Genomic DNA, 20,942 nt, shown 5'->3' with positions numbered 1-20,942 from the left:
CCTGGCCGGCCATGCTTCTGCCTAACAACCCATTTCTTAGTTTTCCTTTTCTATAAAAGGGTGTAAATATACTACGTATTCACAATGCTACTGTGAAAACGAGATAATCCTGCATAGTTTGCATAGTAAACGTTCAGTAAAGTTTTTATGTATTAATGGAGGAGATAATCTTAGTACAAATAATGCAATCATTAGTCCTCTATCGCCTCTTCCTGAGAAGCCCTCCTCAAAACCCCCGTCCAAGGAGACCTCACATACATCCTCCCAGAGACCGACTAAATCGCTCTCTTATGCTCCCCTATGGCGGCGGTCTCATCCGAGCCCTTTCCCAGCTCAGAGGATTAATTCTCCGATTCTGTAAGTCTTTTTTCAGACTAGATTCCACAGGGCAGGGTGGGTCTGATTCATTTGTGAGCCCTGAGGCTTGCACAGGACTTCACTGCTCAGTGAGTGCAGACCAAAGACGGAAGGGTCTCTTCGGACCATAAAGAAACCTTTTACTTTGTCTGCCGTAATACCAGTGTTGGGCGGGGCGGTGACGTACCGTCTGCGCCGAGAAGTCAAATGAACTACACTTACCAGCGTCTCCGCGCGACGCGGTGATCTAATTGTTAGGCGCAGCGGCGAGAGGCGAGTGCTATATAAGCCCTGTTCAGGCACCCTTCCGTCCTTTCTCCCTGCTGCCGCTTTCAGTTTTTAGTTTGTTCTCAGAAGCTTGGCTTGCTGCGGATCCGCGCTATCGCCACCCGCGGCACGCCGCCACCATTTCGCCAGAAGCCGACGTTGCCTCTCGGTGCAGGATGTTGAACACGACACAGGAGCCAGCCCTGCGGCGTTGGCGGGATATTGGCCGCTTGCGCATCTGTAGAGGCCGGTGCCCACGAGGCCGCGCCCTTATCCCACCTGGGTTTGCGCAGCTCTACGCGCCCATCTGATCGGTGAGTAAAGCGGAGAAGACGGCTAGGTGCTGAGGAAAGGGTGGAGGCTGCGTGGTGGCAGTTAGGCAGACGTGGAATTGAGTTACTGGGTGACTTTGGGTATCACTTGGCTGCGTTTTCGGACTGCACAGCACATGTTTAACGGTGGACATACGGACGTTTTCGAATCCCAGCTTTGCCACTCGAACCTTGACACGTAACCTTTGGCAAATTTGTTCAATTCGCATGTGTAAAATGGTTTCATAAAAAGTAAATGAGACAAAGCACGCGAAACACGTGAACAGCCCAGGTACATAGTAGAGTGGTAATTAGGACTACAGAATTGCTGGGGGATGTTGTTTCTAGAACGCTGTGGTAGTTGATTCAATAGACAATGCACAGGTTTGTGAATCTAAGATGGCGGAGCAGCACTTCCGGTGTGGGGCAGTGCTGTGACCTAGATTACCGCGTGGCCCTTATCGAAGCTGCAGCTGCTTCCGTATAGCTGCTGTGGTCAAAAAAGAGCCCAGAGTGACAATTTTCCTTGACGGTCGCCGTTCAGTTTGCTGTAACCGATCTGCAACATTGTGGGAAAAGACAAGTTGCGATTGTGGCTGATTTCTCAGGTATGGTCAGAGAGGTCTTTATTAAAATTAGCATGTTTTCCGGAGCCAGCAGAAATGACGACGACTTGAATATAAAGCTAGTAGAGTGAGGATTGTGAGAAGAACCTTGAAAAGATAGTGTCAAGGGGAGTTGGCCAGATCATGTGTCAGTGGGAAATCTAGACAATCACACAGATCTTAGCAGTGCTTTAGGTCACTGACCTGAAGCTTAAGACATCAGGATCAAAGATAAAGCATGCAGTAGTAGTAAAGGTCACGTTACTGAAAACTTAAGGGTTAACAGCTGAAATGTATAATCATGAGTACTTATGTACTTGGCTCAGACCTTTGTGTTGCTGAGGCCCAAATTGCTCTAATATAAATCCAGACAACTGTGTTCTCATCCTAGCTGTGCTGAATGAAGATTCCAGGATGTGAATGCTGACTGCTGGGTTCGTGACTGAATTTGGAACCTCGAGCCTAAGGACCTGGTAGGTTTCTTGTGGATACTAGTTTGAGAACCACTTGGTGAGCTGGGCAGCATGTTCCCAAGGTCTGTGGCTGATGTGGCCACTGGATCTCCAACTGCATGCAATAGCAACCTGGAGAGACTTTGACAGCGCAGGTCAGCATAATATCTGCAGCTGCCACTCGCCTTTCCTATAAACTCATCGGGGCCTGGGCTGGAAGCTTTCCACCTGAGTCCATCAGCTCCCATGTAGATGCATGTATTAGGTCAGTTTTGATTTAGAGCCTTTACACATTGTCTTCTGTAGGATGTCTCTGGGTTTCCTGGCTGTGTTAACAAATCTGAAGATAGCAGCTTGTCGCTGGAGTTGCGCTTTAGAATAAGGTAACGTTAGCTTTTGAAAACTCAAGACTGGCGTGACCCTCCAGTTCCCTTTCCCATCGGATCTGAACACTGGTCTGGGTGGTCGTAAGAGGAGGAAAAGTAACATTGAAACTGACCTCAGTGCTTTCTAGCACATGGGCTAGTTTCAGACAACTTGGAAATCATTGGGTGTGCTTCCTCATTCCTGGGGCTGAAGAGGGGGTGGTGAGCAAATCAGTGGGTTTCTGAGCAGCTGGGGTAGCAGCAGCTGGACTATTACTGTACTGGGGATGATCAAGTATATAGCTTTCTTGTCTCCACTTAAAATATTCTCTCTTTGTAGATCTTTGTTACCAGTAAAGTCTCTATCTGTGATTAAGGATCCAGAGTTGGGTAAGTTGGATCTTTATCAAAAGACTTTTTTTTGTGCATCTTATTGTTAGTACTAATAACAAGGTTAGGAGCTCTGGTAGCGTGGTGCCTAAAGCACTTGACTGATAACCAGAAGAAGGCTGGCGGTTCAAACCCAGCAGCCACTCCTTGGAAGGAAGGTTGGGTAATCTCTTTCCGTAGCGTTACTGCCTTGGAAAACCAAGGAAGGGTCGCTATGAGTCCAAGTCAATGGTACGTAACAACAACAAAGTTGCAGGATGTAATGTGCTGATGTTACCATTTTCAGTGTTATGATTTACTGTTCAAAACATTGTTCTTTTAGCAGGATATGGCAATAATGATGAAAATTTAAAAAAAAAAAAAGATACTTGCCTAAGAACTGTTTTAAGATGAAGTCATCAGAATGGAACCCCATCATAAGTTGGGGACTTTATTTGGCCTTCCTGTATATTACTGTGGAAGGAAGATGGGACAATCTATTTCTGTAAAAGATTTAGAACCTCAGAAACGCAGTGGGGGTTGCTATAACAACAGACTCAATGGCAGTGAGTTTGGATTTTTGCTCTGTATATTACTGGTTAACTACCCACAGAAGCTAGCAATGAGTGTTTTCAAAGACAGACTGGTCCAGGATGAAACCTAATCTGAGTGGACATCTGTGGATGATAAATGCGGATATGGGACTGAGACCAGCTCTTGCTGTAACTGCCTGAGTGAAGTTTAGCCAAAGCAGTACTGACACACTGGCTTACACTTACTTTCCAGGACTGACGTATTGTGGAAGAAAGATACCAAGCAGGTCATTTTATATGGATGGAAATGGCTCCATAAGCAGATAACCTTGTTTAGTGCTGTATCCCTGGTACCTGACATAGGTGACAAATAAAAGACTGCTATATGGAAATGTGTGTCCTTTTTCTTGATGTTCAAGTTACCAGTTATTCCTCATCTAAATATTCCACAGACCAAAGATCAATAGCCTCTACTACCCCTTCATTAAAAAGGTTGACATCTCAGAATCTTTAACGGCTTCCGTGGCTGACACAAAGAGCCCTGGTAGTGCAGTGGTTGAGCAGTCGGCTGCTAATGAGGTTGGTGAACTCATCCAGTAGCTTCTCTGGAGAAAGACCTGGCCATGTGCTTCCAAAGACTGCAGCCAAGAAAACCCTATGGAGTAGTCTGTCTCACAGGTTTGCTACAAGCCAGAATCAATCTGGCACCACCCAACAACCCCCCTGGGTAATAAGCCCAATGTCTCAAGCACCATCTCACCAAAATTACTCCCCAAAATTTTTAAGGCTAGATTCTGAGACCTAACAGGTGTCCTGGGTACTGCGGATGACTAACCATGGGGAGTGGGATTTGTGATAGGGACATGGTGCTCTGACTTATTTTCAGAACCACCATTTCCCTATAGTGACAAAACTTTATAGTGACCACATTTGGGTTTCTGAGGCAGTAAATCTTTTACTGAAGTAGATTGCTCAGTCTTCCTTCTACAGAGGCTTGTGGTTGGAACCACCAACCTTCAGGTTAGCAATCAAATGCCCTGTGGTAAGATGTACAATTTGATGAAGGCCAAGCAACTGCTCCAGTGGCATCTATCTGACTGCTAACCTGAAGGTTTGTGGTTCAAACCCACCAGCCACTCTGCAGAAGGCAGACAAGGCACTGTACTTGAGTAAAGATTTACTGCCTTGGTGGGTCACTCTGATTGGAATCAACTGAGTGTCCGTGGGTTTGCTTTTAATTAAGCGTAATTACAGTAGGGTTAGGGCCTAGTAATTTGGATGATTTCAGGTGTGTCGCTAGGAACTAGGCCCTGGAGATGTTGCTACTCCAAAAATCTAGTTCTTGGCCTGGTTTTAACATGGCAACTGGGAATGACAAGTTGGTTGGGGAAGAGTGGTGGTAACCTCTAAAGTCAAAGACCCCAGCACTGACATGCCCTATCCCTCCCATGTGCAAAACAAGCAGTTGCCAGAGTCATGGAAAGTTCATGGATGCAGAGCAGAATTGTGCTCCATAGGGTTTTAGACACAACTTTTGGAAAGGGTCCCTGGTAGTACGTGGCTGCTAGGCAGGGTTAGTGGTTCAAAAGACCTGGGTATCTGCTCTAAAACTCACCCCAGGAAACCCTACTTAGTCATGTAGGGTTACTGAGTCAGAACCAACCTGGAAGCAGACTGCCAAGCTCTTCTACCAAGGCACCTCTGGCTGGGTTTAAGCCACCCACCTTTTGGTTAATCACTGAGCCACCCAGGGACTCCACATTTTAACCCAAAATACATCAATAATAAGTATCTTGTCCTAAGAGGTGCCTTTGTAAACCAGTGTTTAATAAAAATGATCCACTTTTGGATAATTGTAGACTCCTTAGGGCATAGGGCACAGATAATCCTACCTGTGTAAATTCTTCAAAGAAACAAGATTTAAAGGATGCTCAGGGATGAAAAAGGACAACCTTCAACAGTTGGTCTCTTGGTTTTCAAACTGATACTAGATGGGAAGTCGGCAGCAAAGCAGGAAAATTCATTCTCAGGAAACAGTTTATTAAAAATTTTAAAATCATATTTCCAAAAGGGTAAAACTTCTTGTAATTTTCTTTTTTTTTTTAAAAAAAAAAAAAGGGTCTCTCATCTGTACCTAGTCCATTCTGGCTTGCCCTGGCTACATCATAGCAGGGATCTCTGAAGACACTGTGTCCAGGGGCTGCCAGTGACAGTCCATTAGTGCATCATACAGCTCCTCGCTCTGCTCCATGAACTCCTTGTTGGCCTCGGTCACATCCAGCTGTGGCATGGGGTCTGGAAGAGAAGCAGGGACAGGTTCAGAAGACCTCCCTCAACAGGACGAGGCAAGGAGGAGGGTAAGGAGAAGAAGCGTGGGTGGTCACACACACAAGACTTGGGATCAACTCCCTGCTCTTAGGACTTCCTGTGTCCCCCGTGCAAATTCCTAATCTCTGCCAAGTTTTCTCATTTATCCTAGAGGCAGCACCAGTGCCTTGCAGGGTTTCTGTGAGGATGACAACAGGGTAGAGAATGTAGTATGTAGTCAGTACTCAAATGGCGGCTCTCTGGCTCCACTTATTGAAAGCTACACCTGTGTCTCTAGCTGCCACATGCCCTGGATTTTCTGGTATGGTCCCTAGTTCAAACGATTACAATGATTAAGTCAAAGTACCATTCCAAGAACTAACACTGTCTAAGAACAATGACTATGGTCAAATACAGGCTGAGATTAGTATTTAATCGTTTGTTTATTGTAAAAGCAGTACTTGTTCTTTAGAAATCACAACAAAATAAAAATTTCATAACTTAAAATATGGCATGATCTTAAATGCAACAATGAAAATGAATAGCGGGTACAAGCAACTGGGACAAACCTCATGAGTATAATGCTGAATGAAAGAATCAAGACAAAGTACATGCAGTGTTATGCCAGTATATAAAGTTGAAAAACAGGCAAAAACTAATAAGCCACACTGTTTAAACTGGTAACAGTAACTCAAAAGAGTAGATAGGGACCTAGGGGGCCAAGAGTTTATGTTAATGAGGGAGGACAATCCAGAATGGTTGCACATCTCACAGAACGTGATCACTGTCACTGAACTGTACAAGTAGAAACTAGAATGAGTGTGCTGTGTATATTCTCAATGACAAAATAAAATTGAAAGAATAAAACCAAAACTACCCATAATTTTCAGATATGTACATATATCTAGTGATACACTACAGAGAAGAAAGACAATGATTACTACAAAAATTAACAAAAGGGTTTTTTCCTTAGCAAAGAGAGAGGGGCCGTGACTGGCAGTGAATGCTGCTGCTCTACTACTTGACCTGAGTGAAGGTTTCATGGGCAAATGACTTACAGCTACATACGGAACTATGCACGTGCTCTATGTATTTTCTGTATATAGTTTGTATTTCACAATTAAAAAACACCTTAATCAGTACTATTTTTGGAAAAATTCAGTATTGTGTTGGTTTAAAATAAATATGCATGAACACATCCATGCATTAATACCTTTTAAAATTAGGTAAATTAAAAGATACAAATAAATGGAAAGCATCACATGTTCATGAATCAGAAGACTTAATATCAGTAAGATGACAACAGTCTCTAAACTACAGAATCAATCTATCAAATTTCCACCTGTATTTTTTGGGAGGACAGAAATTGACAAATTGATCCTAAAATTTATATGGAAATCCAAATGGTCCAGAATTACTACAACCATCTTGAAAAATAATAAATTTGGAAGGTTCACACTTATCTATTTCAAAACTTACTATGAAACTACATTAATGGTGGCACTAGCTTAATAACTGATACACAGATGAACAGGACTGACCAGAAATAAACTCTTAGATTTATACAAAATTTGTTTTTTGTTTCTATATGCTATTTTATTTGGTCACTCAATAAATTCCTGGGTAAGTAATTGCTGAGTCAAAAGCAATCTATTTAAAGATTTTGACCCAATTAAATTGATTTTTGACAAGAATAATAAGACTAAAGAGAAGAGTCTTTTCAATAAATGGTGCTGGAACCCTAAAGAGTAACACATACTGAGTGAAATAAGTCAATCACAGAAGGACAAATATTGTATTAGTCCATTATTGTAAAAAGGAAAGGTTTATATATGGAAGGAAATTTTCTTTGTTGATTACTGGGGGGGAGGGTAGGGGAGGGTAGGCGACACTGTTAGATAGGTAGAGACAAGTATTGATTTGGGTGAACAGAAGGACAGTGTACCAAATGTGAGTGATCAACATGGTGGCACTGAGGAAGAGGAAGACAAAGAGGTGCATGGGAGGTACAGACAACAAAGATGAACCCTTCTGCACATAAAGTACTGCATTGTCAGTGAAGGCAAACATGGATATACAGGTAGATAAATAGGTGGACAGGCTGAACTATTAGGTATGTCTATGCAGGGGAGAGTGAGCCAAGACCAAGTATAGGATTGGCAAACAATGTTTCTACAAGTGTATTTGTATATTGTGTAAGAATTCCCAAGTATAAAGTAGAGCTGACAAGGGACAAGACTGTAGTCAGTTCTTGGCCACAGCTGCCTACCTAGAGGGAGTGAGTAGTTGAACTTGTGGGCTCGGGACCACAGTTACAGGGGACATTAAGCTCAATTGGCATACCAAAAAAAACCAAAACCAAACTCACTGCCACTGAGTTGGATCCGACTCATAGCGACACCTCCTTAGGTTTCCAAGGTTGTATCACTATGGAAGTAGATTGCCCAACCTTCCTTCTGAGTACCTGGTGGGTTTGAACCGCCAGTCTTCTAGTTAGCAGTCAAATGCCTCAGGCACTACGCCACCAGAGTTCCTCAACTGGCATGTTGTTGTCATATGCCTTTGAGTTGGACCCAACTCATAGCAACCCTTCCTTGGGTTTCCGAGGCAGTATCACTATGGAAGTAGATTGGCTAACCTTTCTTCCGAGGAGTGGCTGGTGGGTTTGAAACACCAGTCTTCTGGTTAGCAGTCAAGTGCCTTAGGCACTACGCTACCAGACGTCCTGTTCAATCAGATTAACATACTACAAAAAAACATTGTTCCACATCCCACTTTGGCGAGTAGCGACTGGGTCTTAAAAGCTTGCAAGCAGCTATCTAGATGCAATGATGGGTCTCTCCTCATCCAGAGCAAAAAAGAATGAAGAAAACCAAAGATGCATGGAAGCAATTAGTCCAAGTGACTGGAACACCATGCAATCCTCAGCCTATACAACCACAAGACCAGAGGAACTAGATGGTGCCTGGCTACCACTGTCAATCACTCAGAGGGGGATCTATGTAAGAGATCCTGGATAGAGAAGAACAACACTGTGGAACAAAACTCATAATCATTAAAAACCACAGAGACTATGGCCCCTAGCTGCCCTTCAGGTGTGGAATTGAACCCATTCCTGTGGCTTCCAGCCAAATAAAAGACAGGCATATGAATGGGAACATTTACATTAGGTCAATACACTCTTTGGAGAGATCAATCATGGGAGAATAGAAGGGCTGTGTATGCAAAGGAGACATCCTAGGGGGCAGGAGTGCATGGGAGGGAAGGACACGGAAGAGGTAATATGGGGAGGAAGGAAGAGGAGAACTGTTACACTGTGGGAAATTGTAGTCAATGTCATGAGACAAAGTGTATGTGAGCTGCTGTATGGAAAGTCAATGTGCTCTGTAAACTTTCACCCAAATCACAATAAAAATAATTAAAAAAAAAAAAAATGGTGCTAGGACAACAGGATTGTTTTTGTTGCTAGGTGCCACTGAGTCAGCTCTGACTCATAGCAACCCTATGCAGAACGGAACAAAACACTCCCCGGTCCAGCACCATCCTCATAATCCTTGCTATGCTTGAGCCCACTGTTGCAGCCACTGTGTCAATCCATCTCACTGAGAGTCTTCCTCTTTTTCACTGACCCTCCACTTTACCAAGCATGATATCCTTCTCCAGGGAGTGATCCCTTCTGACCACACAACCAAATAGGTGAGATGACATCTGGCCATTCTCAGTTCTAATTAGCATTCTGGCTGCAGTTCTTCCAGGACAGACTGGTTAATTCCTCTGGTAGTCCAAGGTATTTTCACTATTCTTTGCTAATACCACAACTCAAAGCCATCAATTTTTTTATCTTCCTTACTCAATGTCTAGCTTTCACATGAGGCTATGGCATGTGTAAGATGCACTTTAGTCTTCAAAGTGGTATCTTTACTTTGTGACACTTTAAAGAGGTCTTTTGGAGAAGATTTGCCCAGTGCAATATGACAACAGGACAGTCACATGCAAAAGAATAAGGCTGGACCCCTACCTTACACCATATACAAAAATGAACTCAAGATGGATCAAAGACCAAAATATGAGCTAAAGTTATACAAAACTTAGAAGTCAGGCATAAACAGGCAATAGTTCCTAAGATACAACACCAAATGCATAAGTATCAAAAGAAAAGATACATAAATAGGACTTTATTCAAATTGAAAGCTTTTATGCTTCAATGGCCACTATCTATAAAGTGAAAAGATAACAAACCCATAGAATGTGAGAAAATATTTACAAATCACATTATCTGATAAGGAAATACTAGTCCCCGTGGGAGGTGGGGGAGGTGCCAGGACCAAGACATCCTGGGGAACCCAGGTAAGAGCAGGCAGACAGGCCACACATTCAGACGTGGGAGGTAGGGGAGGAGCCGGGGCCAAGACAGAGCCACAGGATCCAGGTAAGGGGAGGGAGACAGGCCACACACCCAAGAGGCAGGAAGAGCCATGGAATCCTGGTAAGGGGAGGGCGGAGAGGTTTCTAACTGCTAAGGAAAACAAACTTGTCTGTCAGTTTGTCACACTATGGTGGCTTGCGAGTTGCTGTGAGGCTTGAGGCTGTGCCACCAGTGTCTCAAATGCCAGCAGGGTTGACATGGTACATAGATTTCAACACACCTGACAGACTAAGACAGACTAGGAAGAAGGAAGGGGCCATCCACTTCTCAAAGGAACTGGCCAGGGAAACCTTATGAAAAGCAGAGAAACAGTGTCTGATACATTACTGGGCAACTTTATGAATAGCCCTGAAACACTGTCCAATACAGTGCAGGAAGACCAGCCCCTTAGGTTGGAAGGCACTCAAAATACAAGTGGGAAAGGGCTACATCATGATTAGAACCAACCTTAATGATATGGATAAAGTAAAGCTTTCGGGACCTCCATCTGCTGACATGGCATGGCTCAATTTGAGAAGAGACAGCTGCAGACATCCATTAATAATCGGAACACAGAATGTACGAAATATGAATCTAGGAAAATTGGAAGTTGTCAAAAATGAAATTAAATGCATGAAAATTGATATCCTAGGCATTAGTGAGTTGAAATGGACCGGTTTTGGCCATTTTGAATCAGACGACCATGTGATCTACTATACCGGGAATGATAGTTTGAAAAGGAATGGCATGGGACTCATCATCACAAAGGATGTTTCAAGATCTGTCCTGAAATATAATGCTGTCAGTGAGAAGATAATATCCATACACTTACAAAGAAGACTCCTCAGAAGGAAGATGGGGTAATCTACTTCCGTAGTAATACTGCCTTGGAAACCCAAGGAGGGGTCACTATGAGTCGGGTCCGACTCGACAGCACATAACAACAACAATAACAACAACACAAGGAAGACCAGTTAATACTATGATTATTCAAATTTATGCACCAACCACCAAAGCCAAAGATGAAGAAATTGAACATTTTTATCAACTTCTGCAGTCTGAAATTGACCTAACATGCAATCAAGATGTGTATATTATCACTGGTGACTGGAATGCAAAAATTAGAAACAAAGAATCACCGGTAGTTGGACAATTTGGCCTTGGTGACAGAAAAAACACTGGAGACCACATGACAGAATTTTGCAAGACCAACAACTTGTTCATTGCAAATACTTTTTTTCAACATACTGTGGCTATACACATGGACATCACCAGATGAAGTACACAGGAATCAGACTGACTACATCTGTGGCAAGAGGTGATGGAAAAGCTCAATATCTTTAGCCAAAACAAGGCCAGGAGTTGGTTGTGGAACAGACCATCAACTGCTCATATGCAAATCCAACTTGAAGTTGAAGACAATTAAAACAAGTCCACAAGAGCCAAAATATGACCTTGAACATATCTCTCCTGAATTTAGAGACCATCTAAAGAATAGATTTGATGTATTAAACACCAATGACCAGAAACAAGAAGAATTATGGGATGACATCAAGAACATGATCCATGAAGAAAGCAAAAGGTCATTAAAAAAACGAGGAAGGAAGAAAGAACCAAAATGGATGTCAGAAGAGACTTTGAAAATTGAAAATAACAGTAAAATAACATTTCCCTGAGGTAGATACACTCCTTGGAGACAGCAATCATGGGAGAAAGAAGGGCTGCTTATGCACAGGGAGACAGCTCACGGGGCAGGAGTGCATGGAGGGATGGACACAGAGAAGAGGTAACTATAGGGAGAAAGTGGGAGGGGAGCTGTTGCATTGTGGTCAATGTCATGAGACAAAGTGTATGTGAACTGCTGTACGGAAAGTGAATTTGCTCTGTAAATTTTCACCCAAATCACAATTAAAAAAAAGAAAATTGAAAATAATAATAAAATTTGAAAATGAGTTATACACAGATTTTATTATAATTAGCTTAATTTCTTCAAAAATAAGGCCATGTTTCTTGGGGGAAAGAGCCAGAGACTCAGTATAGAAAGACAAGGAGTCACCATGTAACCCTAAACAGATCACTCAAGCTTTCTGGGTTGCTACCTTCCCTTCTATCATTCAAAAATCCTGTGTCCTGCCCAGCCCACGCCATAGGTCACTATTAGAATCAGATGTGAAGATGCTTTATAGTGTTATGAATGAGATAGTTTGTTCTTTGCCCAAAGGTGATCTGTTTTCTTTAAAGAATATTTTCTTTACAGATCTATTTATTACTTTCTCATAAAGGATAATCCTTAAGTTAGGTATCAAACTTTGAGTATTTTTATATCCTAAAAATGTTTTGTTTTAGTTACTTAGAAATCAACAATGTCTGATTTTCTAAGACAGCTATTTAAATTTTACATCCTAAAAATATATATTCAGAAACTTGATGTAAGAAAAATTGTTGTATTTTTTTTCAAACCTTAAAAGATAGCAGGTTAGTAACTCCTTTAGTTTCATTTTATTTTTCTTCTGTTAAATTCAATAAAAATTATCATAAATGTTTTAAATTAAACAATTAATGATGGTTATTAATATGTGGTAGAATTAAGAGTGATTACCAGTTTATTATATTTCACTGTATGTTCCAAATTTGCAATCATGACTATTATTTGAAAAACAGAGAAACATGCCATTTAAAATAAATTGCAAGTCTGAAAAAAATTTTAAGTATAAAATACAAAAATGAATTTTCCAAATCATCATCCAAGGGTAGTACACCCCAGAGCTAGATAGTGATGGGCTGCCTCCCATCTCACTGTGGGTTGCTCCCCTCCCTCCAATCTATACTTACTTCCCTATGAAACAAAGTCATATCTGATTGTAATTATTTATGACCTGGCTCCCTCACTAGGCAGTAAGTTCCTCCAGGAAACAGCAGGATTCACCATGTATTCCTTCAGCATTTAGCACAGTGCCAGCCATATAGCAGTCACTCCATAATGGGTGACAAAGGAATGAATGAATGGACTTTTTTCTTACCTTCCAATGCATCATCTCCGACTTCTTCATATGTCTGTCAAGAGACCAAATAGGTGGGTGAGGTACGTGGTGGAATCCTAACCCATGATCAAGATGGCTTATTTCTAACAAGAGGAACTCGGTTTTCTGAAGCCCAAGCCTCCCTCATCAAGCCCATCCTAGAGAATGACACATGTTCCCAAAGGATGGCATAACCCAGAAGGCCAGGGTTCCAAATCACAGTACCTGCATGGTGCTCTGTGTATAGCCATACTGGGGGTAACTGTAGCTGTAGCTGCCCGTGTTCTGGTCATAGCCCCACTGAGCATAGTAGTTCTGGTACTGCTGGTAATACTGGTTGTAGCTGTAACTGTACATCTGGCTATATTCCACTGGTTTCACGCGGCTCCTTAAATAAAGGAACAAAAATTACACAAGCACACCCTTCAAAGCCTGGAACTGAACTCACCCCTGTGGCTCAACTTTCAGCCAAGTGAGATTGACAGGGTCATAAGGTGAACAATGACACTAGGGAGGTATGCACTCATTAGAACAATCAATCACAAGAGGTCAAAAGGGCAGCATTTGCCCAGAGATAAAGCTCAGAAGGCAGGAAAGGATAGGAAAGAAGGATGAAGGGAAATGGTCAATGCAAGGAGGAAGTGGGAAGAGTGCTGTTACATTGTAGGGATTGTAATGAATGATACAAAACATGTATGCAATGCTGAATGGAATATAAATTTGCTCTGTAAACTTACACTCAAATCACAATTTACAAACAAACTTTTACACAGCATTTACTACATGTCTGGGGACAGTGCTTTATGAAGATTAACTCATTTAATCCTCAAAACAACTCTCTGTAATAAATATTACAGAGAGTTTAAGTAATTTGTCCAGTCACACAGCTAATAAGAGACTCAAACCCAGACAGCCTGGCTCCATGCTTTTAAGATAAGAGCCTTCAATGGTTAGCCTTTCTTTCTTACCAAATTTTGTCAGGACTGATTTTCCCACTTTTGAAGAGATTCTGGGTGGCTATTTTTCTCTAGACCCAAAGATCCAGGTAAACACAGCCTGGATAATCTGATTTAGGATGATTTCAAACTATAAGACTAACCACCTTGCAAGACAGACCTTCCTCCTTTCATCATTGTAGTCAAGGCAATTGTGGTAGTTATGTTTGTATGTCAACTTGGGTAGGCCTGGTTGAGTGGCTGGGCAGCTGGTGGTAGTTATTCCCCATGATGAGACTGGCAATCAGCTCCATGGTGGGATCTACCACAAGTAGCTGAGTAGCTGCCTTTGGGATGTGGTCTGCTTCCTGTATATAAGGAGAAGCCTTGGGAATGGTCTCTAGCCTATGGCATGCTTGGACCCTGCATGTAGCTGTGTCATTGCTCAGCAGCCTGCTATGCTCTGCCGACCTTGGGACTTACAATGGATTTAAGTTAACGGCCTGCCATGTGGTTTGGTAACATCAGGACTGTGCCTTTTTACTTGTGAACTTTGGGGCTTCTCAGCCTCAGCAGCCAGCAGCTGTCTGAGTGAAGAAACACCTCTAGCTCCAGTGGGCTGGGACCTGAAGGTTGAGGGGCTTTCACCCAGCACTTAGAGCATGGCACTTTGAACTTGGACTTAAAGCCTCCAAATTGTAAGAATAAACTCCTGTTTGTTAAGGCCATTCCATTTTGTGGTATATTCTTGTCAGAGTGGCACTAGGTAACCAGAACAGCCACCATTTATTGAATCGTGAACTCCAGATTTGTGCCAATCATTTTCAGATATGATCTATTCTGAGTCCTGCATAATCCTATGATAGTTATTATTTATTAGTCCCTTTCCACAGAATACTAAGCCTCTAAAAGGTTAAGAAGGAGCTCTGATAGTGCAGTGATTATTCAGTTGCCAACCAAAGGTCAGTGGTTCGAACCCACCAGCCACTCCACAGGAAAAAGATGAGGCAGTTGGATTCCATAAAGATTTACAGCCTTGGTGTATGGAAAGTGAATTTGCTCTGTAAACTTTCACCCAAATCACAATTAAAAAAAAAAAAAAAAGATTTACAGCCTTGGAGACTCTATGAGGTAGTTCTACTCTGTCCTGTAGGGTTGCTATGAGTCAGAATCAACTTGATGGCAATGGGTTTGGCTTGGTTTGGTTTTTAAAAGGTTAAGTGATTTGCCTAAGACCACACAGCTACTAAGTCACAGAGCTGGAACTGGACCCAGACAAAACTCCAAGGCTCATGCTCTTAATAGCACACCATTATGCACCTGACACGACACACTCAAACACTATGTCAGTCTCTTATACCTGAATTTACCAACTGGGGCTGAGGCCCAGCGTCAGCAAGCAGCTTTCTTCTCCTGAATACACAGGTGCCCTATCTGCTGCTAAGCAAAGGCAGATTATCAAGTCTGCAAAGACTCCATTGCTTTCAAAAGCATAAAAACCGCATGTGAACAGGCTTATGAAACAGGCTTGGGGTATGACAAGAAAGCCTAGCTGAGAGGAATTAAAAGGACAAAATCTAAATCCAGACCACCACAGTGTGGATCCAGAGTTGTACTCTGAAGGGTCCAAGAGTCTCTTGTGGGTGCATACCAAGCATTCCCAGGAGACAGAGGCTGCTACCACCATGATCCAGATTGTTTATTTAAAAGGAGAACCATTAAATGTCACACCATGGGGAAGTGTCCTCGCAATTGGTGCATCCAATCTCTACAGTCAAGCTAGATAGAAAACCAAATCATATGGGAGTTGTACTACCATAGAAATCCTTGTCATAGGAATGACCAATGCTCAAAGTCTGAATGAGCTCTCCCTAAGGTCAAGTTCCTTGGAAGTTAATTATCTGCCTGGTGAGCACAACTCAGTCAGAGTAGTAGATGGACTCAACGTTTGATAGCCTCAGCCAGCCTGATACACTCATTTCCTGAAAGAAGGTTCACTGGCTCTGAGTCGCTCTCCCCTGTCTAGCACCAGGTTAGGCATTGCTAATATCTGCCACCATGACTCCCCTGGGATGGCCAGGGCCCCTCAATACTGACATGTTCAGGGACTGAAGGTATAGTCCTTCACTGGTCTGGGTCTGGTTTTGTTTCCTTTAGGTGACTACACATTTCTGTTCTGTTCCCTCCACATGCAGCTCTCACAATCTCTTAAGGGAATCTCATCTCTCTCATTTCCTAGGGCATAAGGACACCTCCAAAAGGAGCTCTGATGGTATAGTGGTTAATGCATTTGGCTGCTAACCAAAAGGTTGGTGGTTCAAACCCACCAGCTGCTCCACGGTGGAAAGATTAGGCAGTCTGCTTCCGTAAAGATTTACAGCCTCAGAAACCCAACAGAGGTCGTTATAAGTCAGAATTGATTAGATGGCCTTGAGTTTGGTTTGGTTTGGAAGGGCACTTCAACATAGGCAGGCATCAAATACTGACAATAACATTCAATGAAGAAAGAAATATAACAGAATGTAAGTTCCTTGCCAGGGGTCTTGTTTCTCTTGTTCAAAGCTGCATCTCCAGAGATCAAGGCCTGCACTGTTGTGCAGACTCAGTCATTGTTTGCTGAATAAACAGTAACATCAGAAACAACCCAAACAGCCAACTTTGGAGGAACAGCTAGACAGAACATACACTCAAAAGAATATTCTGCTTGTGGCTTCCAGCCAAACAACAGACAGGCATATAAAGGTGGCATAGTGCCTAACGCATGTGACTGCTAACCAGAAGGCTGGCCGTTCAAACCCACCAGCTACTCCTTGGAAGGAAGACTGGGCAATCTACTTCTATGGAGATACTGCCACAGAAACCCAAGAAGGGGTCGCTATGAGTCAGATTCAACTTGACAGCAGTGAGTTTGGTTTTTGGTATATATACCAGGTAGGTACACTCCTTAGAACAATCGACCATGGGAGATCAGAAGGGCAGTATTTGCACAGGCAGACAGCTCAGAGGGCAGGAATGCATAGGAAAGAAGGATACAGGGAAAAGGTAACCACAGGCAGGAAGTGGGAAGAGAGCTGCTACATTATGGGGACTGCAGTCAATGTCCTGAAACAAAATGTGTATGAACTGATGTATACAAAATGAATTTCTCTGTAAACTTTCACCCAAATCACAATTAAAAAAAAAAAAAATCCGCAGCTGTGAAAAATTACAATGGTTTAAAACAACAAAAAATTATAATGATGATTGTGCAACTATATGGAAGTGTGTATACTGAGTTAATAAACTAGAGGGGAGGTGGGGGAAAATAAGCATAGCTTGTGTAATTAAAAATGAATAAATAAAAGCTCTACATATAATGTATGTATGTATTTACTACCCATATGTAGTAAATATATAAAAATCATAGATGCATAAGGAGACCAGAAATTATAATCAGCTATTTTAGGGTGATGAAATTTTGAGGAAATTTCTTTCTTTTAAATATTTGGTTTAATGTTTTTATATAACAGAGTTTACAACAAATAATGTTTTTGGAGAAAATCACTCAGCCTAAATCCAAAACCAAACTCACTGCCATCTAGCTCATTCCAACTCATAGCGACCCCCACTGGGTTTCTGAGGCTGTAAATTTTCACAGAACTAGACTGTACCACCTTCCTTCCAAAGAGCTGCTGGTGGGTTTGAACTACTACCCTTCTGGTTAGCAAGCAAATGCCTTAGGCACTGTGCCACCACTCACCCTCATCTACATATCAGACACAGTTAAACCACAAAGACCTTCAATCTTTTGTTGCTTTAAACATAGCTCTTTGGATATCCTGCCATAGGAGTTCAGCTACTCTTGAACTTTTGGCAGTTTCTCAGTCCAGGTGGACAGTCCAGAGGCCCTCTACTTTCCCTACTGGCCCAGGACTCACGCTTTAGGGATTGCCACGCTCAGCCGCACTGGTTTAGACCCCAGTCCTACTGCTCCCTGGCACTCCGTCAGAGCTCGCTTCTGTTCCAGTTCATCTGTGAATTTCACAAAGCCATAGCCTCTGCAGAAGAAAAAAAAAAATATATATATACCACCACTAACTGTAGTGCAATGAATTACTTAATATGGCCCTCCTAGCCATAGTCTTGTAACTCCCAAAAACTTGTTTACCAAAAGATTAGGTAGTACTATGCAAAAAGGTACTTGTAGCTCACTGAAGGGATTGGATAGCCTCCTAATACTAATTAAGATGCATTGCATCCTTGTGTAGGTAGGACCACGCAAATAAGACATATAGAACCCTAATGAGGGGATTGGTCAGTTTTGCCATTCCACTAAGCTTAAAAGAGATCCAATTCCAAAGCAGAGGGGAGACCTCACTACCACCATGAAAGAAGAGACAGGAATAGCAGAGTGCTTCCTTTAGACCTGGGGTGCATATGTTGGGAACGTACTAGACCTTGGAGACAGAGTTTTAACACTGGAGATAGCAAGAGACTGTGAGAAGCAGTAGCAGAGAAACGGTGGCAGCAAAGTCAGCAGAACCAGGAAACCAGCAGGAGACAGTGCAGTGGGTGGGCTTCCCAGTTCAGAGAGTGAGAAACATGAGCACCTCTGAGTAGGAGGATTACTGGCGGAGTAAGGTGCCTCTGGGCACTTATCCGCAGAGCTAAAGAGCTTTGTAACACTTGCCTGAGCAGGGCAGAAGCCAAGAGGACCAAGGGCTGAGAGGCTGAGTGCCAAGGAGAGGCCTGCCTGTAGGCATGGCTGAGAAGCCATCCTGATCGAAGAGCTGTATCCTGAGCCCTTCCTGCTCCTGAATTATAACCTGGTACTTCCTTAATAAACACCATAATCTTGAGTATTGTCTGTGAATTCTGTGTGGCCACTGCAACAAATTATGAAATCCAGCAGAAAGGTAGAAAGTGCCATGGGAGGAATGGCTTGGGGTCAGAACTGGTAAAAAGGCTGGAGAAAGGAGGCAGTCTGACCTCCACCTCCAGGAATCGGCCTTGGGCTGGTGCTGCTGATTCTTCCCCCTTGTGAAGTTAGAGGACTTATGACATCACCATACCATTTTTACAATCATAATCATGACTAAGGACAGAAATGCTGAAAGAAGTAACAAGAAGGGAGGGAAAGATGAAGATTATCAAACTACTAGGGAAGAGATGAGCCCCAATCAGTAGGGGTGAGCCACTGAGTAGTATCAGAGGTCAGGCACTGGATGACCAAGAGATGTGCATGTATCCCCAGTTAGGTTCACCATTCTCCTTAACACCTTCACTGAAGGGCTCTTACCTCTTCCCAAATAGTAGCTTCCTACCCAATCTACTTGAAGAACTATTATCATTATCAGAGTAGTAACAGTTGTAGACATTTACAGAACCTGCCCTGAATGCCAGGTACTGTAGTAAAGACTAGGATCCAGTGGTCACAAGACAGACAAGACTCCTCTCTCCTGAGCTCGTATTTTAGTGTGGGAAAAGTGAATGGCAGCCAACATTCAATGAACAATTACATCTTAGGCACTATGCTGAGTGTTTCACCAGGTTGTCTCATTGAATTATTTAACAATCTGATAAAGGTGGTATCTGCATTTTATTAAAGAGAGAATCAAAGTTCAGAGATTTAATAATGTGTCCAAAGTCAATTGTAGAAGTAGGATTCAAATCCAGGTCTGTCAGACTCCCAAAGCCTGAACTTATAATCACTATCTATCATGAATGATTTTCTTGAGGATTTTTCCACTTCTGAAGCAGAAAATTTTTAACTACTCTAAAAGACTTGAAATTAACAATTAAAATAGCAAATAATTAGAAAGCATTTTCTGTGTTCTTTACTTATATTACACCATTTAATCCTTACACTAACTCTGTGATCAGATTCTATTAATCAGCGCTTGTGGTACAGAGAATTGCTTTAATATGTCAGGTTCTTGTAACTCTTACAAAATGATTGCATACGACTATGCAAATGGGGTTCTTGTGGCCCACCAAGGGGATTGGATAGTTTTGCTAATGTAAATTAGGGTACACGGAATCCTTGCAGGAGTGGGACCATACAAATAAGGTACAAGGAATGCTTGTAGGGGATTGTTCAATTTTGTCATTCTACTGGGTGAAAGGGAGCCAATCCCACATGTTGTAGGAGAGACCTCACTCTCATCAAGAAAAAGAGCCAGAAAGGGCAATGCACCAAATGTGACTGATCAACACGGTGGCATTGAGAAAGAGGAAGACAGAGAGAGGTACACGGGAGATACAGACAACAAAGATGAACCCTTTTGCACACACAGTACTGTGTTGTCAGTGATGGCAAACACTGATCTATGGGCGGACAGATGGGTGACAAACTGAACAATCAGGTATGGGGGAGGTAGGGGGAAGTGTGCCCATGACCATGTATGACACTGGCAGATGATGTTTCTACAAGCGTATTTGTATCTGCTGTAAGAATGTCCAGGTATATAGTAGAGCTGACAAGGGACAAGGTTGTGGTGACTTCTTGGCCACAGCCAGCTACCTGGAAGGAGCAAGTAGTTGAACCTGTGGGCTCAGGACCATGGTTGCAGGGGACATCAAGCTCAATTGGCATAACATACTACACAAAATCACTGTTCCACATCCTACTTTGGTGAGTAGCGGCTGGGATCTTAAAAGCTTGCAAGTGACCATCTAGGTGCAACAATGGGTCTCTCCTCATCCAGAGCAAAGAAGAATGAAGGAAACCAAAGAGGTGTGGAAATAATTAGTCCCAGGGACTGGTACACCATGTGATCCTCAGCCTATATGACCATGACACCGGAAGAACTAGGTGGTGCCTTGCTACCACTGTCAACCACTCAGAGTGATCTGTGTAGGAGGTCCTGGATAGACTGGGAGAACAATGTGGAACAAAACTCAAAATTATATTAAAAAAAAAAAAAAAAGAAGAAGAAGAAAGACCAGGTTTGCTGGTCTAATAGAACCTAGTGAAACCCCTGAGACCATGGCCCCTAGCTGCCCTTCAGTTTGGAATTGCACTCACTCACTCCTGT

The 20,942-nt window shown here is 42.6% G+C and overlaps 1 protein-coding gene and 4 non-coding genes across 5 annotated transcripts in view; 4 read left to right on the top strand and 1 right to left on the bottom strand.

The window, feature by feature from the left end:
• The first annotated feature begins 1,385 nt into the window (after positions 1-1,385).
• On the top strand, positions 1,386-1,520 carry LOC122149546. The gene has a single exon (XR_006163192.1). It is a non-coding gene; the product is annotated as a small nucleolar RNA SNORA16B/SNORA16A family (small nucleolar RNA).
• Positions 1,521-2,060: 540 nt separating this feature from the next.
• On the top strand, positions 2,061-2,190 carry LOC122149547. The gene has a single exon (XR_006163193.1). It is a non-coding gene; the product is annotated as a small nucleolar RNA SNORA44 (small nucleolar RNA).
• A 220-nt stretch (positions 2,191-2,410) lies between these two features.
• On the top strand, positions 2,411-2,530 carry LOC122149549. The gene has a single exon (XR_006163194.1). It is a non-coding gene; the product is annotated as a small nucleolar RNA SNORA61 (small nucleolar RNA).
• Positions 2,531-3,368: 838 nt separating this feature from the next.
• Positions 3,369-3,442, top strand: LOC122149553. Its single transcript, XR_006163199.1, has one exon. It is a non-coding gene; the product is annotated as a small nucleolar RNA SNORD99 (small nucleolar RNA).
• Positions 3,443-5,417: 1,975 nt separating this feature from the next.
• LOC103192768 (tRNA selenocysteine 1 associated protein 1) overlaps positions 5,418-20,942 on the bottom strand; it is a 49,278-nt gene continuing 33,753 nt past the window's right edge. The window contains exons 6-9 of the mRNA XM_007935826.2: positions 17,844-17,963; positions 13,217-13,379; positions 12,992-13,025; positions 5,418-5,554 (exon numbers count right to left, since the gene is read on the bottom strand). Coding sequence (XP_007934017.1) covers positions 5,418-5,554; positions 12,992-13,025; positions 13,217-13,379; positions 17,844-17,963 — 454 coding nt within the window. The remainder of the gene's footprint in view (positions 5,555-12,991; positions 13,026-13,216; positions 13,380-17,843; positions 17,964-20,942) is intronic.

Source organism: Orycteropus afer, unplaced genomic scaffold, assembly GCF_000298275.1.
Source record: "Orycteropus afer afer isolate SDZICR_OR568_19922 unplaced genomic scaffold, OryAfe1.0 scaffold00031, whole genome shotgun sequence".
Classification (NCBI taxonomy): domain Eukaryota; kingdom Metazoa; phylum Chordata; class Mammalia; order Tubulidentata; family Orycteropodidae; genus Orycteropus; species Orycteropus afer.
This window is presented reverse-complemented; position numbering and strand designations above follow the sequence as displayed.